Raw genomic sequence first — 25,685 nt, 5'->3', positions numbered from 1 at the left:
CCAAGAGAAAACAGAAAATTTGCCATTTAAATTATTGCTTAAAATCCAGAGAGTAAAAATAGATTGTGCCACCGAGTTCTTAATTGGACGAATCTGATTCAGACATATAAATACAGAGTACCGCCAAAGTTTCCAACAGAAGTATTCTGCTTTTTAATCTTGAACGGTTGTGTCAATGGATAAATATACAGTGCAGTGTTCTTTGGTTGGTGATGCCATGATTGGGAAGTCTTCCCTTGCAAAGGCCATCACAGGCCAGAACTTTGATGAGGGATACATTGCTACCACAGAGGACATCTATTCAGCCTCCTTATTTGTAGCTGGAGACAAATATTCTCTCAGCATTCTGGATTTATCTGGACAGGTATAAACATTAAATTGAATTTAACTATATTAACAGGATATTCTACCTTGAAAATGTAATAGTTTAAACTTTACAAATTTAAAATGTAAAATTAGATCAGTTCTTGATTTTTTTTTCATTTTAGCATGATTACGATCAAGTCAGAACGCAGGAATACAGAAGCAACGATATCTTTGTCGTCTGCTTCAGCGCCGTGGATCGGGAGTCCATGGAGAGCGTGCGTGAATTCTGGGTCCCCGAGATCCAGCAGGTGGACAGGAAACGACCTGTTGTCCTGGTGGCCACCCAGACGGACCTCAGACAGGGGGAGACTGACCACATCACCAAGGAAGAGGGACAGAGCCTCGCCAAACAGATCGGAGCGTTCTGTTACGTAGAGTGCTCAGCAGCCGACAAGACGGGCGTCAAGGAGGTATACGAACAAGTGGTGATGGCCACCTTGAAATGCAGGAAGCGCCGCTCCAGTCTCATCAAACGAGTGTTCAGCCGATGAAGATTATATCCGGGACCTGTGACGACAGACATTGGTGTATTGATCACCCTGATTGATCAGAGAGAAAATGGTTTAGAGTCAGTCAACAGGTTAACATGTAATGGGGACAGAAAATTGCAATGCAACTAATTGCAACTATTTCAGAACAGTTTACATTAGTATACTGTTTCACTGACTCCTTGCGATAATCTGCGTTTGATTGACATTCAACAAAGAACACCCCGCGATAACAGGAGGTAATACTTACTAAAGATCACAGACAAAGGCAAATTCAACAAGGAATATACATATAATTCCTATCCACTTTACAAAGCCACCTGCTACATGTATCTGCAGTTCTAAAAACACCAGGAATCATTGTAAAATTTTGTTTTAAAGTAATCAATACTTTTGATGAGCTTTAAAGGGTGTTTAATAAAACATGTACAAAGGTGGATATAAGCAATGTAAGGATATTGATAGTGAATAAATACGACTAGTTTGATTTCTTTGATTTTTGTTTTTGCTTAAGAAAAAGGTTAATTTGATGTGGTTGATGTAATACTGAAGCGGAGGCCGCTGGACTCCTCATTATTAGACTTGACAGTGTTTTACGCAAGAATCATGTTGTACATTGAATAATGTAAAATGTTAAGGTTCCCGAATAACATGATACAAATAAATGTACAATATGATTCTTGCGCAAACACTTTCAAATCATGAAGTTAGTAATTTATTATTGTATGATAAACAAATACATTTTACAAAAATATACTGAATTCTGACAAATTATAATTGATGTGAACTCTTTACGTAAAGAACATAAGTTAAAGAAATTTAATTACCAAACTCGGTATCTTTAAATAGTGTGAACATTGCTATCGTCAGTACATTAAAGAATTCGACAACACAGCGTGCACTACAAGCATGTTGTAATTATTGAGGTATTGCAATAGAAAGAACCGCAATATTGTGGACAGATAAAGACTTATTCTGTAGCAGTAAATGTATGTAACCCATCGTTATCGAGTGATTGCGGTATAGAGTAATGTTTATGGAACGTTCACAAAATCAATCGGGGTTTCCCTTCTATCTTTAGGAATTGTGGTTGATTGGTTTCCTTCCAGTCTTTAGACAGTACATGCCCAAAATGAAATCATTATAATAACGCCTACAAATGAAACCTCAACTTTCAATGTCACTCTTTTTTATAGTTCTATCAATTGTTGTTAACCAGAGAGTTTTCAACAAAACAAGATCTGTGATCATGCATTCTTTTTGATTTTGAAATTTAACTTAAGATTGTCATTTATACCACCCTAAAAAGCAAGGTAACTGCGCAATAAATCAAATAGGAATATCCCTCTAGTCTCTACAGTTCCCGACAAACAAAACCACCAAGGTTGACTCTTTTGCGCGTTTTTTTTTTTTATTTTTCTTTGATTTTCAGTTAATACTGATCTACAATGGTTAACTGTGTTCCCGTTTTGCACACATCTGAAAATCTAATACAGAAAAAATGGGTTGTTCCCGTTTTGCACATCTTTGGAATTTTTTTTTATTGGAGAGACTTAAAAGTCATTGGTTCGAAATCTGTAGGACTTTTACGATATCAAACTCCCCTGTGAGGACTGGGTGGCCGTGGCTATGCTTAGACTGTATTAATCTTCTCGAGAAGAAGAGCTCGGTATGATGATATAGGAAATGCTCCTTAATTATTTGGAATGTTCTCTACTAAATGATAATCACCTTAAAATTGGTGACGTCACTTACCTCCCACGATGTGACAAGCTACAAATAATTTGTTGTATTTTTTCAGCAATATAATTCTTGAACAGAACACAATATAAGATTCGCAAATGATGATCTGTTCGGCGGAAGGAGGAAAAATAATTTCGTAACCAAATCTAGGAATGTTTAATAAATTTGCAAAATTTCCGACAGGAAAACCTTTAATTTTATTCGTACATAGGATATGAAATAAGGAGTAAAATGTGCCAATGAAAAGAAAATGTGGACTTCATGGAAAATATGCACTTTTCAAGTTCTTATACCGTGCATAAATTTTATGCTCTCTACCATAAAAAAAAATAAAAGTACAGTTAATTGTTTGATTTTCTGTTTCTGTTTGTTAATTCAATCGTTTGATCTCAAATAAATTTGTTTTTTTGTTGCTTGGAAGATTTATGGAAAACTGTCTTTCATGCGACCCTAATAATTATTGTGCACTTTTCTTTTCATACTAACAGCTGTAACAAATTGCTTAATTTTTTATAGTTATTTTAGTATATATCTATAATCATTTGTAAAAATCAAAGTTCTATATGTATACAAGTTTCAGACCCCCTGGGATTTTTTAAGTGTTTTTTTTTAAATGGTCCCTAGTTATTCGGTGCAGTTCCACATCGACCCTATCACTGTAGAACACATTAGAACCGAGAAAACTGGGAGAACTAGCGTGTCTTTACCCCGATGTCGCGGGGTGTAGAGTTTTTGTTGTGTAATAGTGAAGTGGTCTGCATTCCCCTTTTTCGAAGCAGAAGACGTGCCGCTACTCGATATGCTAGTAATTATAATATTGTTTGTCGTACTTTATTGCACTTGACAAAGACGATCACTTCCTCATATTTGACAAGCTCCTGGGTCAGTGGTACTGGTCCAGCCACGCAAACAAGGTCTGGTTGCTATTAGCAACCAGACTGTGTAGTTCCGTACTTGAAACAAACATCACCAAACAACACAGTAAAACATTGAGGGCATTCCAAGACATAAATCATATGTAAAACATACGTCAAACATGGCATTTATTGTCCAATAAAACAATGTAATGAGCAGTTTAAAAATCAAAAGTCATTCTTATTGAATTCATTAACATGGAACGTCGGACGGACCTGGTGGTTTTTAGCACGGCGATTTTGACCGAGTTCCGACTCTCAGGTCGTTTGGTCATCACCGGTTCCCATGCAATCCGCCACCACACAGGTGGGGAGGCGTTGTCTTGTAGATATACATCGATGCCGTGATGCCCATCATAATGATGCTTAATTAGAGGTCTGGGATATACAAGGCTATGGACCATTGTCTCGTGCCTACAGACCCCCTACATCATGTTCCCTGATCTGATCTCCCACAATTAATCAAACGGTGTAAAAAAAAACCCTGCACATGCAGCACCTGAAAGCTTTTAGTGCAGGTGGGATAACACAATAAAAAAAAACTATTTTCCCGTTCAAGAAGCATGAAGACAATGATAACATTCAAACGCTCCGTTTGACACAAAGTACAAATTTGATCCACCTGTGTGCACCTCCAGTTAATTATGTTCAAAGTGCAAGGTAGTTAAAGCTATCTTCCTCAGAGATTTAATACGTGTATTGGATTCCATGATTGAATTCAGTGTACTTCTATCCACATCACTAACTGATGTTTAGAGGCTTTCTTAAAATATGTATTAATTAAACACAAAGACAATCAGTTGAGTCATTTAATAATATTGCATTGAGTTTACATCATCAGTTAACAAGACAGCTTAAAGCACCTACATGCATGCTCTCACTACAAATCAAAGCTTGAAACCAGTCCAAAAATCAGCAGAAATGTTTCAACACAGTGGTGACCCTATAAGTTCAGTTATTGATAGTATATAAAAAAGAATATTGAGGGAAAATAGTTTGCGAGACAACAAAATAAATAATTTACTTCTTATAACTTTTGGGACGGCAGCACATTCATGCTAACTAATTGTATCTACCTATTTATCATACAACATTAAAGGTTTGAAAATAACAAGAAAATGTATCTTTTAGAAAAAGAAAGAAAATCAACAATTTATGTAAAGAGCCCTATATATGTATCGCCATACTGAAAATAGTAAACTACATGCTGTAATTCTTTGTGGATTACAGAGTAAAGTTCTTATACTGTCAGGTATTCATAGTACAAGATGAAATCTGTAAGCACTGAAATTCAAACTGGACAGGTAAAATTCCCTTCCTGTTGCGCAATATTGGACTATTGATTATGAATAACAGTAATAAATCTTCATTTTTACATTCTACTGAATCTATTGCTGTATAGTGCAAAATCAAAATAAAACGTTCAAAAAGTATCAGATGTAGGTGCCTTTACATATCAAGTGTTCCTGCAGTAAAATATGGATTTCTACAAAGACTTCATGCATCATACAGATCTATTTTTTAAGAACTTGCAATGACTGCAACTTTTGGGGATAAAAATCTCACGTTTACAACAGGCACATCTAGTTTATTTAATCAACAAAAATAAACAACTTCTCTCAAAAATAATCTGTCAACAAGTAACAGCACATGAAAATACTTGGTTATCATGCACACCTGGAGTTATGTCCCTTTCACTCTATGTAGACATCAACAATTGCACAGAACACCTAATTTCATACATCACCTTCTCAGTTTGCTAAATCTGCCATATATCTTAAACATGTGTTTGATCACAATACAATACAGCAGTTTCTATAGAATACTGGAATGACTACAGTTTACTGAGGTTTTTACTTTCTATGTAAATGCTTTCATTAACTTGCACACAAAGATATAAGCATTCAGTTTTTTCACATTTATCAGCTTATGATATGAAGTTCTTGTACATACACATACAGAAATCAAAATTCATCTAACATGATTCAAAGTCTGTGGCTAATGATTGCACCTGAAAATTGATATCTACGCACGGCTGTATATATAAGTGACAGTTTAAATATTACTTTCAAACAGTCCATCTACAGTGCTGTAGGAGGGATATTATGTCTTCTTCAAAATTAATGCACAAGATGTCAAACAATTAGGCACTTTTTTATATTACAAAATATAAATCATGAATTACAAAATGAAACAGTAAAAATGGATTATCGTGTACAATGTACATGCATTGATTTAGAACCACAGAAATCTTATTTACTAACTCAGACAATTAATTATGCAGTTTTCCTAACAATCAAAACTAACAATTATGGTAAATAACATCCTGTTACAATCTTAAATCTCTTGAACATCAATAGGACAACATCATTATAGGATTTTGATTTGTATATATCATCACTTTATACTATGACTATAAATAATGACTATAAAATGTACACAAAAAAAATTAAATGGAATGTCTGAATTCTCAGGAGCACTTATAGGTGACAATTTGGCTTCATTTTTTTCTCTGGACTGTGTCTGTCTATTTTTACACAGTAGATTCTCCATTTCTTTTTTATATAACAGAAATCAAAAATGCATTTGCATTATTTCATAAATGTCATATTACATTCTTTTAGCAGTCTGTCAATTCCTTTTCTTCAGCAGTATTTAAATTACACACAAGTGTCATTATACAATAATACATGTCACAGGTAATCTGATTGGTCCTATCACAGTCGCTATGGAAACAGCAAGGTTTCTCTGGATGCATCAATGTGCGCAATTCAGCTCTTCTCACTAATCCAGATTATCTCGACTTTTTCCTTTCCCTAAAAGCAAAACCAGAACATATACATGTACTATCTATCTTGCTCTTTCTCTCTCAGAGCTTTCAATGTGATTCTTTGGCACTTCATTCATCACTATCAAAAACATTTTGGTCAAATGTCAGACATCACATATTGGTGCAGCAATATCTGGCCAATTCAGTCTCCAAAATAAACCTGAGAATATGATAACTTTTATTTTTTTAGGAAATATATAATAATAACTTTTGCCAATTCTAAGTCTGCCCCTGTAAGTTAAGATGTCTTATGAGCCAAATTTACCTGTTATATAGAATACATATAGATCACATAAAAACAGAATGCGAGACGTACTTGATGGAGGGAGTGAGTGCCCCATTACTGCCTTTTGCTTTTGGAGTCACCTCTGTCAAAAAAAATGTTCAAATAAATCATTCTGTCAACAATCAATCAATACACAATAATAATCAATAATTGTGTGTCTAGGTATTCAATTTTCACCAGTGGCAGAGAAATTCTGTTACAAAAACCAAATATACACATATTATTTTATTATTCATGAGGGAAATAACCTTCATTTTACTGTACGTACCAGTAAATACAATATTCATATACAAACAAAATGACAAACAGTTTTAAGCTGATGATTAACTAAATCCTGAACTTTCACTGGTGATTTATGCTTTGTTGAGTGTAATTAATCATAACATTTCACAGGATCTGGGTGACACACTCTAGAGTCTATAGTAGGGCAGTTCTGTCACTGTAGTTGTTAAGATAAGAAATTTAGAGGAATATGGGGGAGAAACTGTGACATGAAGTACTGTAAACCCCAGGCTGGGGGTGAGGGGGACTGGGGACCGGGGGTGAGGGAGTTCAGATCTATGTTAGTTTGTGATACAACTCAAAACATCAACAATAAATCAATCAAGAAATCAAACTTTGAACACAAGTGTATTAATTAATAAAAATTGCTTCAAAATCTGGATTGATTATTTTTAATTGTTTCTATTAAAATCAAGACTTGAATTAATGGTTTTACAGCACTCTGAAGTCTGATGCTTGCCAGTTAAAGCTTTAGCAAAGTTTGGACAAGGAATGGGAGGTAACTCCTATTAACATTTAATCACAAAAATATCAATATGTTAATAAATGTAAATAAAAAGGGTAAATGATTATCAGAATCAATCAGTAACCATTTTTTATTCTGTTTTTTAAATTTTAACTTTGTCAGGCTTCTGTAAGTCTTTTTGTTATATCTACATGTAAAGTCTTTGTAACTGTATTTGGTTAAGTATATTAAATTTTATTTTGATGTATAACATGTATTTGAAATATCTTATATCAATTTACAAAAAAACCCATTAATTAATTTGGTTTATCGGTATGTATCACATACCTTGAACAATGTAATTCTGGTATGTTTCTTATCTAAGTCATAACAATTGAATTAATAATACTGTGTTAGAATACACAGCTTATTGGACAAAAAGATGAATCTCGCAAAAAATATCATTTAACTTATTACAAATATAATATATTACCAAAAATAATAAATTGTCGAACTTTAATATGGTGCAGTGATTTGTGTAACAAAGAATGATCCGTGCTGGTGAATGCCTGTGCAGAGGATAAAAATTTCTTTTTATCTGCCTTTATATATATTGATATAACTTATCATTTACATAATAAATAAATTTACATACAGTCTAGCTAAAATAAAACTAAAATTATAACTATTCTTAACTTGAAGAATATATAAAATTTCACTTTTCTAGTATAAATGATTATAACAGAATGTTGATATACTAGCTGATATACTTGAAATGAAAATATGAGCTTTTTGATTCTAGACTATCTTTTGCTGTGCATAAACTGAAAATAAAATTTGCAGAATTAAAAATTTGCACTTTAAGCTGCTTTACTGAATAAAAAACCTAATGATGATATATTTGGCAGAATCAGTTCCAGCTGAAAAGAAAAAACTGCAGAAAGGGAAACAAAGCCGAAAAAGTCAGCTGTCTAAGCTAGCCAAGCCAAGAACAGAAGGAGTAAGCGCATGTAACTACCGGTGGGGAGCTGACCGCTCAGAGATCCTCTTCTGCTGGTGGAGATAGTTGGGACCGAGGCCCTTCTGAAACACCAAACAACACACAGAGTGGAGGAGCAGCTACATACAACACCCAGTGAACACACACAATGCCGCAGGTGTCCGTGGGACTAGTGACCATTGCTATCCCCCCAAATTGATTCTTGATTATCATTGATTTTACCGATAGTTTTATTGAATTTTATTTTTTGATGTGTTGCCATTTAATACCCATCCCCTTTAATAAAATTTTGTTTAGAGATAATAAATAATTAACAAGATTAGTGTATACACATGAATTATGCTGTCCCAATATTGAATACCAATAAAAACCCCTGTATTATTAATGCTATCAATCAAGCCCCATGCAGTTAATCAGGCAACTTCAATAGCAATCCTTCAACCATTAATGTCCTTTTCCAAGTTCACCTAGTGTAAATACTCCATACAATCCTCATTGACATTTCTATCCCCCAGTTGAGTGTAAATTTTATACAACACAACTTCCCAATTTTATAAAAGTTACACTAACTAGAAACACTATTCCCAGAGAAAGTTTAATTAAACAGATACATGTAAATAGTTTATAACTACTCTACATCAGAGCAAATAGATAGTTTATTAATCAAGTTTGAACCATCACATATGGATCTAAAAGTCCCATACCTCCTACATCTAAAAGCAATCAAGTCAGGTACAAGGGCGAGTGAAAATTTAGAGTTGAATTGTTTTTAATACAATACAAATTAATTAAATTAAAAGACTTATTATTCAGACATGAAAATATGAACAAAAGGTATCAAGGAGAATTTTCTGAGACATTTCTGAGTAGATATCTTTGAAGGATTGAGGAGTTAAGTCAATGAGCAGCCCCGCTGTGAGAGTTTTATCACAGGACTAGCCAAACAACACAACATTTGCGTGGACACGCCCCTCTAGGAGGACAGAAGCTGAGGGAGAGCCTACCTTGTTCCTGCACTCCCGGGGGCGGGGATGCCACTCCCACGAGTCGCCTTAATGGTTTTGTTGGTTGAACTTGTGGTTGAGGCTGAAATATCAAATCAGATAGTTATTTTCTCCTGCAAATATTTCTTTGCTACAAGTTGCTTCCCTTTGTGTAGCAAAATAAGAATATTTTTTCCACTCAATATGTATGTAATTTACTGATGCAATGATTTTGGCATTCGTTAATGAAATACATATGAAAACATGGTTTTCTGAAATCAAATGATCTCAGTTGTCATATGTCATTTCTGAAACAGAAAGTAATTGTGAGATAGGCACACAAAACTCTGATATACACATGCACAGCAATATAAGAACAACTATAAATAGAAGATTTGTCAGTAACATTCAGCAAATTAAGTCACATATCACAGCATCTCAGCAAAAAATAAACACCCAGATGATATTGAACATTCAGGAAAGAATTCCTAAGAGGAAAAATAAGATCTCAAACATACAGTTGTAAAATGGAACTAGAAAAACCAGAAAGAGAGAAATAGATCAGGCTTCTCCTTTAAATATTTTATTGTCAATCATCAAACAAATAATACATGCTGATGAGAAAAAAAGAGAGAGTTCTCCAGGAGTGATTAAGCCCATAGTGTAGACACATTACAGCTTGATACCCTGCCACCATATTACACACAGATACAGACATCAAGCTCTTCCACATTCAAATCAGTCAGCCAACGTGAACAAGTTAGAGACACACTGGGTGTCCAGGTGTACAATACACAGAAACAGAAAAAGCTAGCACAACTCTGTCACAAGAAAAAACTGAAAAAAAAATATGAAATAGAACATGCCCCTCCACCAACACAAGGTTCCAGTCCTCAAACTCAGTTCATGCTGCACAATGCTGCACAATGCTGTATAATGCTGTATAATGCTTCACAAACACTAGCCCTCCTCCTGGCTCACCTTTGATCGGGATGAGGGAGGGAGATGAAGGTCGTCCTGGGTGTAGATTCGGATTGGAGTTGTACAGAGGCAGTCGGGAGAGCTTAGGGGAGGACACTCTCTTTTTGTTAATGTTAGAGTCCCCTGTGGATGCCTTACTGATGTTACTGTTCACCTGTACTTTGTTACCTTAAAACAGGAATTGCTCAATAGAATACTTCAAGTGACAGATCAAAGTCTGAAAATTAACTTCTGAATTCATATGGCGATAAAAATACTGAAAGAAGAGAGTACAAACTACAAAGTCAACTTGAACATGGAGGAATAAATTCCATCCCCACAATTTTTTAGTTCAACACAAAATATCTCAACAAAAAAACAACCAAAAAAATTTTCAATATACAACCAAAGTTGTTAAAAACAACACATTAGTTAACCTAGAATAAAACCACCCATTTGGATCAGTCAATTAAATCAGAAATAAACCGAAAACAAAGGCTTCTCCCAAACAAAATAAACAGACGGACAGTTGATAAATGGTTGGACACTTGATAAACAATTGGACAGAACAGTTCATAAACGGTCGGACAGAAACGTTAGACACTACAACAGCCAAGGGGACACAGACATATACTGACCTGGAGATTTTCCTGGGGTAGGGGCGGGTGAGACTATCTTAGTCTTGGACAGATCCTTGCCATCTGAAGCACCAAAACAAGAGATCAGACATGTCAAATCACACATGGAGACACGCCCCCTCACAGGGGGCTAATGTTTGCAACCAACATCTGAAGATTGCGCAACACGAACAAATCCACTGTATAACTTGAGTCACAGTTAAATTGTTGATTAAAATTTGATGATTATTATCTAAATCAAATAAATTTTTTTTATAAATGAGCATATGATTTACCTATATGAACACAGCATATATATATGATTCATTTGTTTCACAGAATGCATTCATATTTCATGACAATGAAATGTTTTTTACATGTATCAAGCAAACGATAAAACCATAATCAGACATGCTAAAAACTTAAACATGTTCAAAGAGCAATTATCATATCTGGAAGAAGCTGAAAAAAAAGGTCAGAAGTCAGAATTATTCAACCTACCGGTCGATAAAATGATTCCAAAGTCACAATAGAACAAGACACAGATACAGTTCACTTATATAATCCACATAATAAATACTAGAGTTACTGTAACTTAATGTAAAAAAGATTCCATTGGATAAAAAAATTACATTATAATACACTATTGATGTTTCCAAAATATTTAATCCAACTTTATTGCCTGCAAAAAAATTTCTTGAGAGATTGGATGTTTACGAGAACTTTGCCACTTGGAATATTACTTTTCATTTTACTGAAAAAAAAAAGCTTGGCAACAAATTATTCACTAAGTGTTAGTTTATCATAATAAATTGTGAAAAGAAATTAATTGGCTTACAGTACCAGTAACTGTATCTTGGTGAAAATATCATACACCTCATCTTTATTGCGCAAGTGAGCTCACAAAATCTAACCCAAACATTTGTAAACTATGTATGAGCTGTCTAACTTCTTGTCTTAAATATTTCAAATTCATACTGGTGTACCCCCCCCCCCTTTAACAAAAAGAAAAAGCTAGTAAAATAAGTAAAAACTTTGGTATACATATATACTGGGGTATAATCTAATTTAGTTGTTGTATTTCAGTGAACTACCGTGCTTTTGCCTGATCTTTGTATAACTCAGATAAAGATATTAAAAAATAAAGGAAGAAAAAATTATATAGCATACAAGAACAGTTCATGCTTTCACATATTTCATGAAAAAGCATGCTTTATTAACCTAAGTCTTCGACATCTACAAAAATAAAACAAAAACATTACGGGAATGCAAGCCATCAAGGATTTTCAAACCAGGGACGCGTCAATGCATCAGACATCACAAATAGATACACATGCTTGTTTTGTTTACCTCGCCTCGGTATTTGAGAAAGACAATTGATGGACTTAGATTTGACCAGCTTATTGTTACTGGTACCTGCACCCTTTGTGTTGGGGGATATTGGTTTGTTGTCATCTTTAATAAAAAATAAATACAAATATTTTAGAAGTGAACTGTATCTTTACAAAAATCGTATTCCACCACTATGATCATCAATATAAATATCATTATTCTGTATCAAATTTTTCAATCTGCGTGTTAAAGTCATGAGAATTATTTCCTGAAATATTTTTCTAAATTCAGTTTAAAGTCACATTATTTGACTACAATGCAGATTAGAGTTTCCTCTGGCTGGTAATTTTCATAGAATTCATCTTCATTGACAGATAGCTCTCCTCTCATTTATCATGAGGTCTGCCTACTCTATTGGCTATACTCCTAAATACATATATAGGTCTTTCTCAAACCTTATAAGCTTTTTCTCAGCTAAAACCAGAGGAACTGACAAATCTATGGCAATTTCCACATATATGCTCAAAAGATGGACATAGGAACTCTCTGCTATTGGTTAAAAAGTTTACCAATTAACATATATTCATCTTAAATGTTTGTTCTACTGACAACAAAATCTGTGATATTGTGATTTATCAAGTCACTATTCTATTATACACTTACTGATCTAAAACTAAACAACGTGCTCATCTAAAGAGTTCCGACTTGTGACTGTACATTGTACATGTAGAATTAATGTACTTGAAATGCAAAGGAAAAATGAATTTGAAAAAAAAATCTACAAAAAACTACATGTAATTGTTCTTTTTACTTGATATATCTACAATGAGCTAGGTGCTTCAACACAAAAAATAAATGCTTCATATTGAAAAAAATGTGACTGGTTCTTAATAACATACATGTACAATGAATGAAACTTCTTACATTCATATAAAATAAATAGTTACAAGTTAATTAGTTTAGATAAAAAAAAATGGGTATATATAAAAATTATTTATCAGTAACCCTTCACCATATTAAAAGTAAAATAGTATATGTCATTGGAACCTTTTATTTATACCAAGATATCGGTGACTCCCTATAGAATAAATAGAGTTAGAACCCACAAAGGAAATTTGGCTCTTTTGTGACTACAAGATTACAGTTGAACTTCGATATCTCGAACAGATATATAATAAATACAATGGTAGAAGTGAATCGAATATCCCCAACCACTGTTTCTTAAAGTATCTACATCTCTTTATCTCAAATTTTCTGACATCTCAAAGTTTTTCTTAGTCCCACCAAGTTCGAGATACTGATGTTTGACTGTACATACACAAGATAATCATCAAATAAAAACAGTAGTCAGGTCTCTTGATATAACAAGCAGATATATAACTTGAGCAAGCAAACTGTAGAGCTGAGCATTACCTTCTGGTGCTATGTGTGATGGGTATAAAAACTCTGTCAAAACACAAAACCTCTGTTACATTCAGAACTCTATTTATAGAGGTCAAATCACAGAGCAACCAAAAGGTGATGGCAAAGCAGACATTTCTTACAACACTGTCAATTGCATCTGTGTTCAAAACGGGCCGATACAAATTTAAACAAAAAAACAAAAAAGAATTACAACAGGGCTGGAGGTAGGCATGCATTTTTTGTGTGCTTGGTGAAGAGATGATTTGATGATAATATAAGTCTGATGTCCGACTCAAAACAAAATTATTAAAAACAAAATCAAAATGGCAAAAAAGAATTTTGATGGACATATTCAGAATGACATATGTTAATGTGCTCAGAAAATGTGGAATATAAGTATGATTACCGTATCATGGTTCATAATTTTATTGTTTCTAGGAAAATAAAACCTGCGATGAACCAGACAGAGGTGACGGAGGTGATTAGTGTGAACGTGGAGGAAACAGACAGCAGGTGTACAGTGTAAAACTAGGTCAAAAATAAGTAGGTGTTCTTACTCTTTGTTGTTGAGTTTGAGCCTGACAAGCCAGCTCGTGAACCTGAAAACAGCATCAGTATTTAACACCTGTCACAGTGAAAGCAGACAAAATCTCAGATGTGAATGATTTCTTCTGACACCTGTGCCAGCCTCTCACCTTTCCGAGGTCCTGGGATCTTGCTGGAGGAGCCATTCTCCGAACCCTTCTTGGCCGACACCAGATTGCGTTTGTCTCCCTTCTTCTTCTCTGCTGCTTCCTCCTCTTTTTTCAACTCTTTCTCCTCCTACCATAGAAAATTTTTTAAAGTTAACAAATGAGAAGCATTCTTTAAATAAACACATAAATTCTTACTTAGTTTATGACTCTTTTAAATAAATAGGATGAACAGTAAATTGGTATAAATTGAAAAAAAAAATATTATACTTGTGCTTGATACAGCTAGAGCATAAAAACCTACATTATCCAGCAGTAATTTCTCTTCTTCCTCTTTCTTTTGATCTTCTAAATCTTGTTCAAATAAGTTTCTTCTTGTCATCTAAAATTGAAGGAAAAACATCATACTCCTAACCCATAAACAGAATAGTTCAATCCTGAACATTCCTTTGTAAACTGCATGGATATTTTGCAAAATTTTTAAACTTACAGATTGCATTGGAATGTGAATTTTGTCCAACTCTTCAAGTGCACTCTGAACTCCGTCCGTCACATCTTTATCTTTTTCTGCCACTAATAACTTACGAACACAAGCGTCTAATTGCTGTAGGAGACCTCGGTCCGTTGGAAGGATTAATAAACGTTTTAAGTCAGGTAAAATTGAACACAGATTGAGTCTTATATTGGGCACACTGTCCGTGTGTAATTCTAAAAGATATTCATAGAAAGTCTCCTTGAAGAATTTTTTAGAGTACAGTTCTATCACAATTCTACAAATGTCTACAAACACATTCCTCAGGTAACACTTCCTGGCGTGACAAAACTCTGCAAAAGAACACAATCTATGTCACTACAAAGATCAATAACTCATCAAATTGTAAACAAAAGAAATCCCTGAAAATTTTTAAATTGCATTTTCAAAGAGTATGTATGCTAAACATATAGACCATGAGACACTTCGTAATGTGCCAATTATTAGATTCCTTACTGATAAAAGAAATTCTTACCATGAATTAAACCGTGGAAAATTTCATCCCTCTGCTCTCGCTTCTTCACCTTCCTTGTTAGTTTCAGCAAGGACCGTGCAGCTGCCACTTTCACTGGTAGGGCCCTCTGTAAGACAAGACCTTCTTCATCATCACAGTACATTACCAAATAGCTCAACCAAATTAAATGATTATTAAAGAGTTGAAATGATTTAACGTTAGAGCCCTCTGCAGGAAAACATATTTCATCAACACATTGCCAAATAGCTCAACAAAATGAAATTATTGTAAAAGAACTGATATGAAATTGGAATTGAGGCCCTGGCAAGATGCATTGAGAGAATGATATCTTACAGCTTTGAGGAGTTTTTGCCTGAGAATTGGAATGACTTTGTTGTAGATGTTTTCACTAGAGTAACACTTGTTTAGGCACGACAAGTTGTTCATCAGCATCTCCTGTAATCTCCAGTTGTTGGAGGTAAAAACAGCATTCTCTGATGCCAAAAAGGCTGGAATGATATCGGATAGAGGTCCAGACTGAAAAAGAAACAAAGCAAATGACACAGAGCCAATCCCGACCAAGGGAGAGAAGAGCTGTTCTGAGACAGTTAATCTGTAGACACACTAGAGTTATCCTTCTTGACTGACTAACCTTGGACTCGGACACAGTGTGGTTGCTACCACTTGACATGTAACAGTCCAGAATGGCCGGCATATTGCTCACAACACCCTTAAGTACCTGACGTAATCAAAACAGTAAGTTCTATAGTGCCATAGGTATTAATTAACTACTGTGTATAACATGAACTAAATACAGAAAATGTGTATTACCATCATTAAAAAGTTTAAATTTATGGATACATATATGGACATGAATTGAAAGATTTTGCTACAGGTATATCTATACTAGGTACAACAGGCCAGCTGCTGTAATGCCTACCTCGATTGACTCGTCCTTCAGTAGAGCCACCAGGTCTGATTGAATCAGATTCGCACTGTTTCCGAGCAACTTACAGACCTGTCAAAACAAACATAGCTCCAATTCCAAAAGCACATTGACAATACATCTAATACCACTATAAGCCATTTTATAATGCCTCTTTAAATAAATCCTACATTTTGAAAGGTTATACAAGACACTATTTATAAAAGTGTTTGTTTTTCATTTAGAGGAAGTGATGTCTTTAGGCAAGAGTGAAATGAATGTTTTGTTTAAACAGTTGGTGCACTAGACTTACTTCATGGAATCCCCCGGAGATCGTCTTCCTCACCATGAAGTGGGGGTCTTTGCACAGATGTGTAAAGGTTACGTGCAAATCAGGTTTGAATTGTTTTGCACCACAAAATAAAACCATTGCCTACAAAAATGAATAAAAACCAGACATCAGTCGACGGCAGGAAACCCATCAAGTGATCTACTCGATTGTGTCCACTTATTTCTTCCACCACTGATTGATCAATTGTTCACTTAAAGCGGGCATATTGATTTACAGAAGAGTTCTGGTAATGTTTTGTCTCTGGGATGACGAAAATAGAGAAGTTAATCAGAAACATAGACCTAGAGAATAAGTGAATAAAAACTTACAGGGAAATTAAATGCACTGTTTTTCCTGCACTCCACCAATTTGTCTTCTAGCTCAAAGATATCAGTTAGGTCTGATTCCTGCAAATTTATCTCAAAATCACAAATTGGTTTAGGTAGAGCAGTCACTGTAAATCAAAACTCTGTATCTGTCTGGTAATGTCCAATATACATGGAGATTTCAAAACTAGCATATTGACTAATTCTATAGACTTTGACAGAATATAACAAAATTATTTTGGCATATTTTCAGTAGAAAATAGTCCATAAAATATATATAAATATTTCCAGTATTTTTACTTTGTCTAAATGTAGTTATTGTTGATAAAGTTATATGAAAACAGTTATGTTTAAATATTTCTGGTATTTTAACACTGGTGTATAGAGTTATATAGAAGATTCAACCGTTATAGTTTCAGTCAGAGTCATGTTAACTGTGAATAAAACGCCTCTACTAAGTACTTGATGGTCATTAGCTGGATCAGTCTAGAGGAGGATTAGAAAGCTCATCTACCACTGTGTATGAGTACAAACCCTTTACCTCGGTAGCTGTAAGTTGGGATCAAGCATGGAAGGGGAGGGGTGGGGTAGGGTTACTGTTTTTACAGAGATACACTATAAATACTAGTACTTAAACTTGTCAATTAGAACAAGCATTAATATCTATATTTAATGAACCCATTCCATCTTAATTGGAATTAATTTCATTTCAGCAATTAATGGCAACTTTGAGAAGGTATAGGTCAGGTTTTATTGTCACAAAAAACAAATTATGGGAGGATTTGGATCTATTCTATAATGGTTCAAGTTTCACTCTAATGGAACTCTCCACAGAACAACAACTAAACTAAATCAATTTCCTGGGATAACCAAAAATAAACTGACTTTTAAAAAAAGAGCTTTCTCTGCAGGCTAACAACTGCAGGATATCTGTGATAGGGGTCAGTTGTTGCTCCATGCATGATCCCACCGTGTAAGAAGTAGCCGCTCCCAAGCACTCAAACACACTGATGACTTACTTTACTGCCTCCTCGATCCTTGTCAATTACCGGCGTGGTCACTCTACTACTTGCCTTGTTCTTTTCCAAACCCACATGACAAAGTTTCTTATAGAAATCTATAAACCACTGCTTCTGCTCATCCGTGAGGTTGTCTAAGCAAATTAAATAGAAACATGGAAATAGTTCACATACAGAATGATGGGACTCATTATTCTACCTGTAATACTATAGACTAAATATAAATTTTGTTTGTGATAATTTATTTGGCAGATTAATAAAATGAAGGTACGTCCGGACAACAAACTCCAGAAACCAATCTGAATTTTGTTTATGCATTGAAGTTTACCAGAATTGGTACGTGACTTTGACTGATATTCCCGCCAAGGAAAAACCTGCAAATGTTGTGAATATTTCTATCATGTGAAGAAAAGTAGGTTTACAGTAAATAACGCTGTTGACTTCTACTCACCAGCAATACCATGGCACAGTTTGCCAAGCTGAGTAGCCACCACTGGCAATGTGGCATCCTCAGCTTGCACCGCCTGCTGACAGATCTTGCACACAAGTGGAATAATGGTGGTACCACAGGTTTCTGAAGCAAAAAATAATACAAGCTTCAATAGACATCAAAGCATAAGTTTACATATAGTTTCATCAATGAATTAACTTGGTTTAATAATAGACTTCAGTTGTTATTATTATAGGATTTAGTGCCCCATGTCTAAGATCAGCAGTGTCCTGCATTCTGTGGAATCATCTATTGTAACATCTTCCATAGCCAAGTGTACGATTCATTTTTCTCCCCCTTGGAGATGAGAAAAACGAATCGGACACTTGGCTAGCGACGATGCTATTGTAAGAAAGACAATGAGTTACAGATTTCAAAGATACCCCACACCACCAAATTCTTCATTGTTTTGACATTGTATATATCTAAGTTATGATTTATTCAAGAAAATTTGATTTCCATAAAGTCTGGGTTTACTCCAGAGATATTAAAACAAAGCCTAAAAATTGTCCATTTTAATAAATAACAAAATTTGCCTGGGATTGGTAAAGTACCTATGATGTAGCTACAATATACCATCATTGTACCTTCAGTATTAACTACAGTGTACCTATGGTATACCCACAGTGTACCTATGGTATACCTACAGTGTACCTTTAGTATATCTAAAGAGTACCTACAGAGCACCCACAGCGGACCTGCAGTGTACCCACGTGTACCTACCTGTATCGAGCAGACTGAGGATATTGACGACCGTCTCCAGTCCCGCGATCCGGACATGACACTCCTCGTCATTGGTCAGCTCCACCAGTTCTGGCAGTATTGCACTCTTTGTGGCCTCCAGTCTACAGTAATCAAACACACATATACTCTACTGAAGGCATAGGAGACAGGTTTAACAGGCAAAATACTCATTATCAAAAGCACCGAATCATAACAGAAGAACAGGATGGAAACTAGCTATACAACCAATTATTTTTGTGGTTAATGACTGTTTTTAATTGAGAACAATGACTATCAGTATAATGTGAACAAACACATCCATGCTTGACAGCTGCAGGACTTTTATAGATATAGCTTAACACTGTGAAGGCTTTAAAGACATTTGAACACAGTGACCCTCCACATGTATTGAGTATTGATTCACATAGAGTGTGCAGTATGCCTGGCAGCAGTAAAATGCTAGTCTGCCCCGTGTTGTGTAATACAATAGGACTGAAACAAACAAATCATTATCTTGTACCTTGTTAACTTTCCTGGTTGGAATATTTGCACAAGATGCTGTTGTGTGATAAATATCCTTGTTAGATTAAAAATCTGCATTACACTAATCATTATTAGTCTGAGAATCACGCAACATATATTTCAGTAATGAGATTTCTTAGGTAGCAATGTCTTTTACTATCCATTTATAATGTTGGTTGTATTTATACAGACCCCAGTCCTCTGGCGACACAATCCAATTGTCTGCACATACAGCCCCGGACTTCATAGTCTACATCCTGACACAGGGACTGCACCACAGGAAGAATCTCCTTCTTGATTCTGAAATATCGAAAAAAAAAAAATGACTACATGTTGTGTATGCAACTGCAAGTTACATAATTTCATATGTCTACAGCTATATATCAACTTTTATTCCATGAAAATACTAATTAGCGCGTGAACATCTGTTGTGACATCTGTTTTCAATAAAACTGATATAATTGCTTTTAATAAAACTTATTACATGTAAAAAAACCCTTTTCTTTGTATGACGGATTAGTTTTTAATTATAAGAAATGCATGATGATAGTTAACAGTAGTAGAACACCATGCTCATGAAGGAGACCTACACAAAAGGTTCAAACTTGGTGGAGATCTTGCCGAGGATTCGACAGCAGGCCAGTCGGGACTGAACAGACTGTGCAAGCTGTCCCTTTGAAATGGCGGACCCCAAGATCTGTAATAAAACAACATTCAAATGTTTAAAGTTCAGCAAAAGCTCTCTAACTAACAACAACATTTAAAAATCTTACATAATGGCTCCGAGCTGATTCTTTATCACCCAGTATAAAACCTTTAGGAGCTTTTTATACTTCCTATTAAAGACAATTTTTTATTTAGTTTGGCACTGAATAGACTGAGCCAGTCCTGCTGCTTTTCCAGTTTTGACATTAGATGTGGTATAATACAGACTTAGTGGTTGGTGGGGTCTGAGGGGACCTGTCCTGGGGGTAGGGACTTGAACTAACCTCTTTTTTAATGACTTCTTTCGGCAGGAGGTCTATGACATCAAGTAATGTATCTAACCAAGCTGAGGCCACGTCTAAAACAAAAGTCAGAACACAACAATAATCAAACATGAGCATTTTCTGACATATAAAGTAAGTCAACATTGATATATTTCCTGACATTTACAGGTATTTGTTAAGATCTTATACCCAGTAGGCATCTATAGAGGTAATTTCTGTGTAAGTTTAGACTTATCAGTGCTACATTTACAGAGGGTTTTTTTCAGCCCTGAGGTAAGGATGGGACCCCGAGGGTCTGTGTTACCTGGGTCCTTGCTGTCCACACTATTGAGGATTGTCTGGAGGAATGTCTGGGAGTAGTTCTGGATGGGCACCAGGTTCTTCTGTAGGATCTGCAGGAATGCCGAGGTGGCAGCAAGCTGCATGTCTGTCTGGGCCAGGTGTAGGACCTCCTGAAAGGCACAAATACAATCAGAACTTTGATTACTAGGGTGGAAAAACGGGGTAGTGGGGGGGGGGGTGTGTCTTGATAATGAGTTAACTAGATCTCAGTTACAATCAATCAAAGATATTCAGTACAATCAAACCATTTACTACAGAAACAATTTGACATAAAGTACCCACAATGTGGAATCTTGATCAAAATAGTCAAAATCCACAAAATTTGAGACTGAAAATGCAAATGAAAGACCCTCAGTGAAGTTTAAATTACAGCAGCAGCAGTTTGATTTACCATTAGGGAAGCTCTTGTAGAAACAAAGGCATCTGATGGATTCATCATCAATTACATACAATATATTATACTGTACAAATTTGGGGAATTCCCATAACATCAAAACACAGAGGCATGATTGCAACTGAAATATGTTTGTTACAGACTTTTTACAGTCATAAAATTAATTTCTAAAATTGTGTTTTTACTTACAGATTTTTGATTTTTTGCTATTCTTAGGAAATAGCTTGTAATCAATAGCATGAGGTCTGCCCATACATCAGTGTCATACAAGGCACTGACAAAGAACATTACGCCATAATCTGAATGTTTGTGCAAAATCAGGCAAGGATGTAATCATTATGTAACTTCAGCTTTAGTATCATAAAAACTTGATCCCAATGCAACATCTGAGACATCCAATGTTATTAACAATAAACAGACATGGATTCTTTAAGAAAGCAGAGTTAACTATTCTGCTAGAGCAATATAAGTACTCACCCCCCTTCCCCAGTTTCAATTTATGCAATCATCCCAATCCCATCATAAACATTCAACTGAGACAAGACTGCGCATATGAGGCAAAACAGTTCAATTTTTATTTCAATTTGATTTATTATAGGAAAATTTGTGATTTTTGCAAAAACACAAACATCTTGATTTCATTTTTCGGAACAAACCAGTTCTTCAACTTACATGCATCTTGTGTTTTTTTTTTTTAAATATATATATTGGCTCAGTTGCAAAAATCAGTTTTATAAACCAGAAATAAAAAAAAAAGTTGCTGTAAATAAACATTGGTTTACAGTAAAACCATCAATTTCTGAATCAAATCATTTTTTATTTAAGAAAAAGAAAAGACAACAAAAGGTGGTATAAGACTGTCAGCTTATCCGAGATAGTGTGTAACCTTTTTATCTTTATTTGGCAGTAAGAACAAGATTATGCACCCCTAAATCAAAACTTGGCTCTATCCCAGCAGTCATTACTGAATATAGATGTTTACCGTCACATTTAAAATGTCATAAACACTGTTTTTTACCAGTAAATGTCCTGTGAATTTATGTGAAGTGGTATCTCTTTATGCAGCAGTGTGAGCTACCCCCTGTTCTTTATCGTATCTCCTACTGAATAGAAAAACGTCCCCGGATCAAGCTGAGATGGGTATGGAGATGATAAATTACAGGTCCAAACTGATAAAGTGATGTACGAGGGCCATTTGTCAGAAACCACAGAGTAAACATTATCTGCAGCAAAAAAAATACTACTCCACAATATTTGATTACATCATAAACAAATATACAGCACTTCTGATGTGCAGTTTTCTGTGAGAGCATTAAATTCATCAAAATTCAGTATTAAAAATGAACCTCAGTTTTGAACCTGAATTTTTTAAACAGAACCACAAAGCGGCGCCCTTGGTACAGATGCACTTTTAACTGCTTGGTGGTTTTGAGAAACAAATGCCATCATCTCAGGTCAAAGTGAAGTACTACAAGTGCACAGTTTAAAAAAAAAAAATAAGGAGTGCAAACATTTTTGGAGATTTTTTTCATATGGCCCGGGTTACAAAGTGGTTTTCCCATTCCTAAACAAGTAGGTTCCCATCATCTGTGTGTGTGGAGACAAGGGTACAAATCTTATGCCATCAATCAATATAGTATTGAAGTCGGGGTTAACTCTAAAACAAAAGCTTAGAAGCTATTACAAAGACAAGTAGATTGGCTCACAATGAATTTAATTATAAGAAACTAATGCATTTCTTTTCTGTCTGACACTGATAAAAAGTAAGAGACTTGATCAATTAAGCTAGACTTTATGTTTTATAAACATACAATCCTAAATGGATCCAGGCTTTTATGAACTATTTAGCTTTACCATTTTTTGTAAACATACTTAAAGGTAAATGTATTTCCAAACTGTGTATGATGAGCATTTGTAAATTTTGTGGACTACCTATTACCTTATACAATAACATTAAGTTCTTAAATGGAAAAAAATATGAATGATTTTTGTTCTACCGGTACTTAAGGTGTGTATATTGCAATTACATATAATCATAAAGCATTTTTTAAGATCCTTTTAAATCCCAAATTGTTAGAGTATCAAATAACAAGTAAATTGCATAATGTGAGTAATTTTTTTTGCAGGTAAATGTTGTAATTATCAAAAACAAAAACGAAAAAAAAAAAATTCACCAAGACAAAATCAAAGAAACAGAAATCGCGATGTTTTCTTCTGTAAAATCAGGACTTGTCAACAAGATGTAGGTTATTGGTTTTAACATTACAAATAGACAAATATTTGTACAATAATTGCGTTAACTACGTACATTCACATTGTCAAGGAGTTTACACTTCATGCCTTGCTATACTTAATCCCCTGTAGAAAGCCTAACAGATTTCAGTTCTGGTTTTAACTGCATGTTCCAGAAAAAAAGGGGCCCAGGTGTAATAGCAAATGCAATGATCAAATGTAAGCTGGATAACACAAAGCAAAGGTCAAAATAGGCTCCCCAACCTAGGACCTCTTGTATTTACAGATTACACATTTCATGGTAATTTTTTTTTATAAACTTAAGAGTCTACATTAGAAGTGTCTTTTGCATTTTATTTGCCAAAGTTTATACTCCACTAAAATTGTATGTAACATTTAATTTTTTTCAAACATGGTTTAGCTACCACAGCAACAAAATATTAATTTAATTTCATCAAAAATGGCGACAGACACGTTCTGAAGATGATCCAGACTTTGATTTGACAAGTTAAAGTTAGTATTTTGGTCCAGAACCCTTACTGAAGACATATATATCTGATTCATATAGATAGCACATAAATACAGCAATAGCATTAAATGAGATGAGATTCAGTTCTTGGGACTGAGAAGTTTTTCTCTTAGCAACTAGGGGACCTACTTTTAAAACATTTGTTTTTCTGTTTAACTGTAGTCTGACATTCAAGCCACAAACAATAACTTTAAAAAATTCTGCTTGTGGAGCAACTCCAAACCACCCATGTACAGTTCTACACATTTAATTAAAATTCACAAGATCTCTGGATTCGACAGGGCTTAATATGGTGCCTCAATATTTCTGACAATAAAGTTAACATGAACTGTTGATTTAAGAAAGAAAAAACCCAAGAAGGGGGCTGCCATCCAAGCTTAGAATTGAATAGAAAATGATAAAGAGTATTATGATTCATAAAAGAAGATTGCAAATCCTTGTCATTTCTGAACACCTGACCTAGCAAATATTTTTTAGCCATTCCAAATTTTGGTTTTGATATGATGGAGACTTTGGCATTATCCCATGCAGGTCTGGCTATAAACCAGTGCAAGTTTCCAAAGATTAATGGAGGATCAGAAATTCATAACATGGCATTCATCCTTGCGAGTGTGTTTGCCGATCAATACGAGCCCGGGCTGACTTTGCCTAGCATTTGTTTCATAATAGGAAAGACAAATGTTTACCCCAAGTCAACACGGGTCAGCCACTTATATCTATACATAATTCCCTTTTATAGCCTCACCAAATATATGATTTCCAAATTTCCTCTTGCACCATCATAATAAAGATAACTTTTCATGACACCTGCTCAAGAGAAGATTTAAATGAATTGACAAAAAATTTCAAGCATGTCTGACAATACAAAGAGACATTACTAAGTATCTTCTACACAATTTTGTTTTTAGTTTTGGAGGACTCACTTCTAAGCTTAATCCCTGCAAAAATGATTAATTACATACCTATGTACACAAATATTATATACATTTAAAACTCTAACCAAGTCTGGCATTGAATTGTGGTTGAATATTTCCCTCCCTCTAAGCTATGAGAGTACCCTATTGCCTCTCTTGAGACTACTTCAGCATATCATAGAGCCCTACTTTATACTGCATACTTTAACAACTTCTTGCACTGCAACATGTTTTTTTTGGTACATAAGGGTCATTATAATATCACTTAAATGTGTTAGAAAATTCTTCTAGCAAGTCAAAATCCAGTCATTATACGGGCCTCCATATGTTCCTCATTTGTACACAACTGTACTATTTTTGGCCATTTCCCTTTTAGAAGAATGGTATTGATAGGTTCATATACTATATAATATTCCTAATAAAAACTACATGTATTGTAATTCTCCTAATCATACATGAAATCTTTTGTCATTTTGTTTTAATCAGAAAAAACTGGTCATGTATGTATAAATGGCTGAATTTCTTATACTTGATTCTGGGAATTTTTACTCTCCTAAGTCACATGACTTGATAATGATGCTGAGTAATATTTCCCTTTGGATACAGGTGTTACTCATTCAA

General features: G+C 34.7%; 2 protein-coding genes across 23 annotated transcripts in view; one reads left to right on the top strand and one right to left on the bottom strand.

The window, feature by feature from the left end:
• Positions 1 to 133: 133 nt before the first annotated feature.
• Positions 134 to 1,345, top strand: LOC105328564 (cdc42 homolog). The gene is made up of 2 exons (XM_011429486.4): positions 134 to 364; positions 489 to 1,345. The coding sequence occupies exons 1-2, from the start codon at positions 176 to 178 to the stop codon at positions 855 to 857; spliced, it is 558 nt and encodes a 185-aa protein (XP_011427788.3). The 5' UTR covers positions 134 to 175; the 3' UTR covers positions 858 to 1,345.
• A 2,961-nt stretch (positions 1,346 to 4,306) lies between these two features.
• Positions 4,307 to 25,685, bottom strand: part of LOC105328472 (serine/threonine-protein phosphatase 4 regulatory subunit 4) — a 35,721-nt gene continuing 14,342 nt past the window's right edge. For 2 of the 22 annotated variants that reach the window (XM_066089060.1, XM_066089065.1), the window contains 26 exons: positions 20,958 to 21,105; positions 20,654 to 20,727; positions 20,255 to 20,361; positions 19,857 to 19,964; positions 19,143 to 19,264; positions 18,381 to 18,503; positions 17,930 to 18,063; positions 16,914 to 16,991; positions 16,567 to 16,686; positions 16,269 to 16,346; positions 15,981 to 16,067; positions 15,683 to 15,865; positions 15,350 to 15,455; positions 14,833 to 15,167; positions 14,647 to 14,724; positions 14,346 to 14,472; positions 14,208 to 14,249; positions 13,660 to 13,692; positions 12,265 to 12,369; positions 12,136 to 12,150; positions 10,936 to 10,998; positions 10,319 to 10,486; positions 9,359 to 9,440; positions 8,373 to 8,437; positions 6,658 to 6,709; positions 4,307 to 6,327 (listed from right to left, as the gene is read on the bottom strand). In XM_066089060.1, coding sequence (XP_065945132.1) covers positions 6,306 to 6,327; positions 6,658 to 6,709; positions 8,373 to 8,437; positions 9,359 to 9,440; positions 10,319 to 10,486; positions 10,936 to 10,998; positions 12,136 to 12,150; positions 12,265 to 12,369; positions 13,660 to 13,692; positions 14,208 to 14,249; positions 14,346 to 14,472; positions 14,647 to 14,724; positions 14,833 to 15,167; positions 15,350 to 15,455; positions 15,683 to 15,865; positions 15,981 to 16,067; positions 16,269 to 16,346; positions 16,567 to 16,686; positions 16,914 to 16,991; positions 17,930 to 18,063; positions 18,381 to 18,503; positions 19,143 to 19,264; positions 19,857 to 19,964; positions 20,255 to 20,361; positions 20,654 to 20,727; positions 20,958 to 21,105 — 2,655 coding nt within the window. In that variant the 3' untranslated portion in view covers positions 4,307 to 6,305. The remainder of the gene's footprint in view (positions 6,328 to 6,657; positions 6,710 to 8,372; positions 8,438 to 9,358; positions 9,441 to 10,318; positions 10,487 to 10,935; positions 10,999 to 12,135; positions 12,151 to 12,264; positions 12,370 to 13,659; positions 13,693 to 14,207; positions 14,250 to 14,345; positions 14,473 to 14,646; positions 14,725 to 14,832; positions 15,168 to 15,349; positions 15,456 to 15,682; positions 15,866 to 15,980; positions 16,068 to 16,268; positions 16,347 to 16,566; positions 16,687 to 16,913; positions 16,992 to 17,929; positions 18,064 to 18,380; positions 18,504 to 19,142; positions 19,265 to 19,856; positions 19,965 to 20,254; positions 20,362 to 20,653; positions 20,728 to 20,957; positions 21,106 to 25,685) is intronic. The other 20 variants (XM_066089066.1, XM_066089069.1, XM_066089072.1 and 17 more) reach the window with 20 other exon arrangements.

Source organism: Magallana gigas, chromosome 6 (genome assembly GCF_963853765.1).
Source record: "Magallana gigas chromosome 6, xbMagGiga1.1, whole genome shotgun sequence".
NCBI lineage: Eukaryota > Metazoa > Mollusca > Bivalvia > Ostreida > Ostreidae > Magallana > Magallana gigas.
This window is presented reverse-complemented; position numbering and strand designations above follow the sequence as displayed.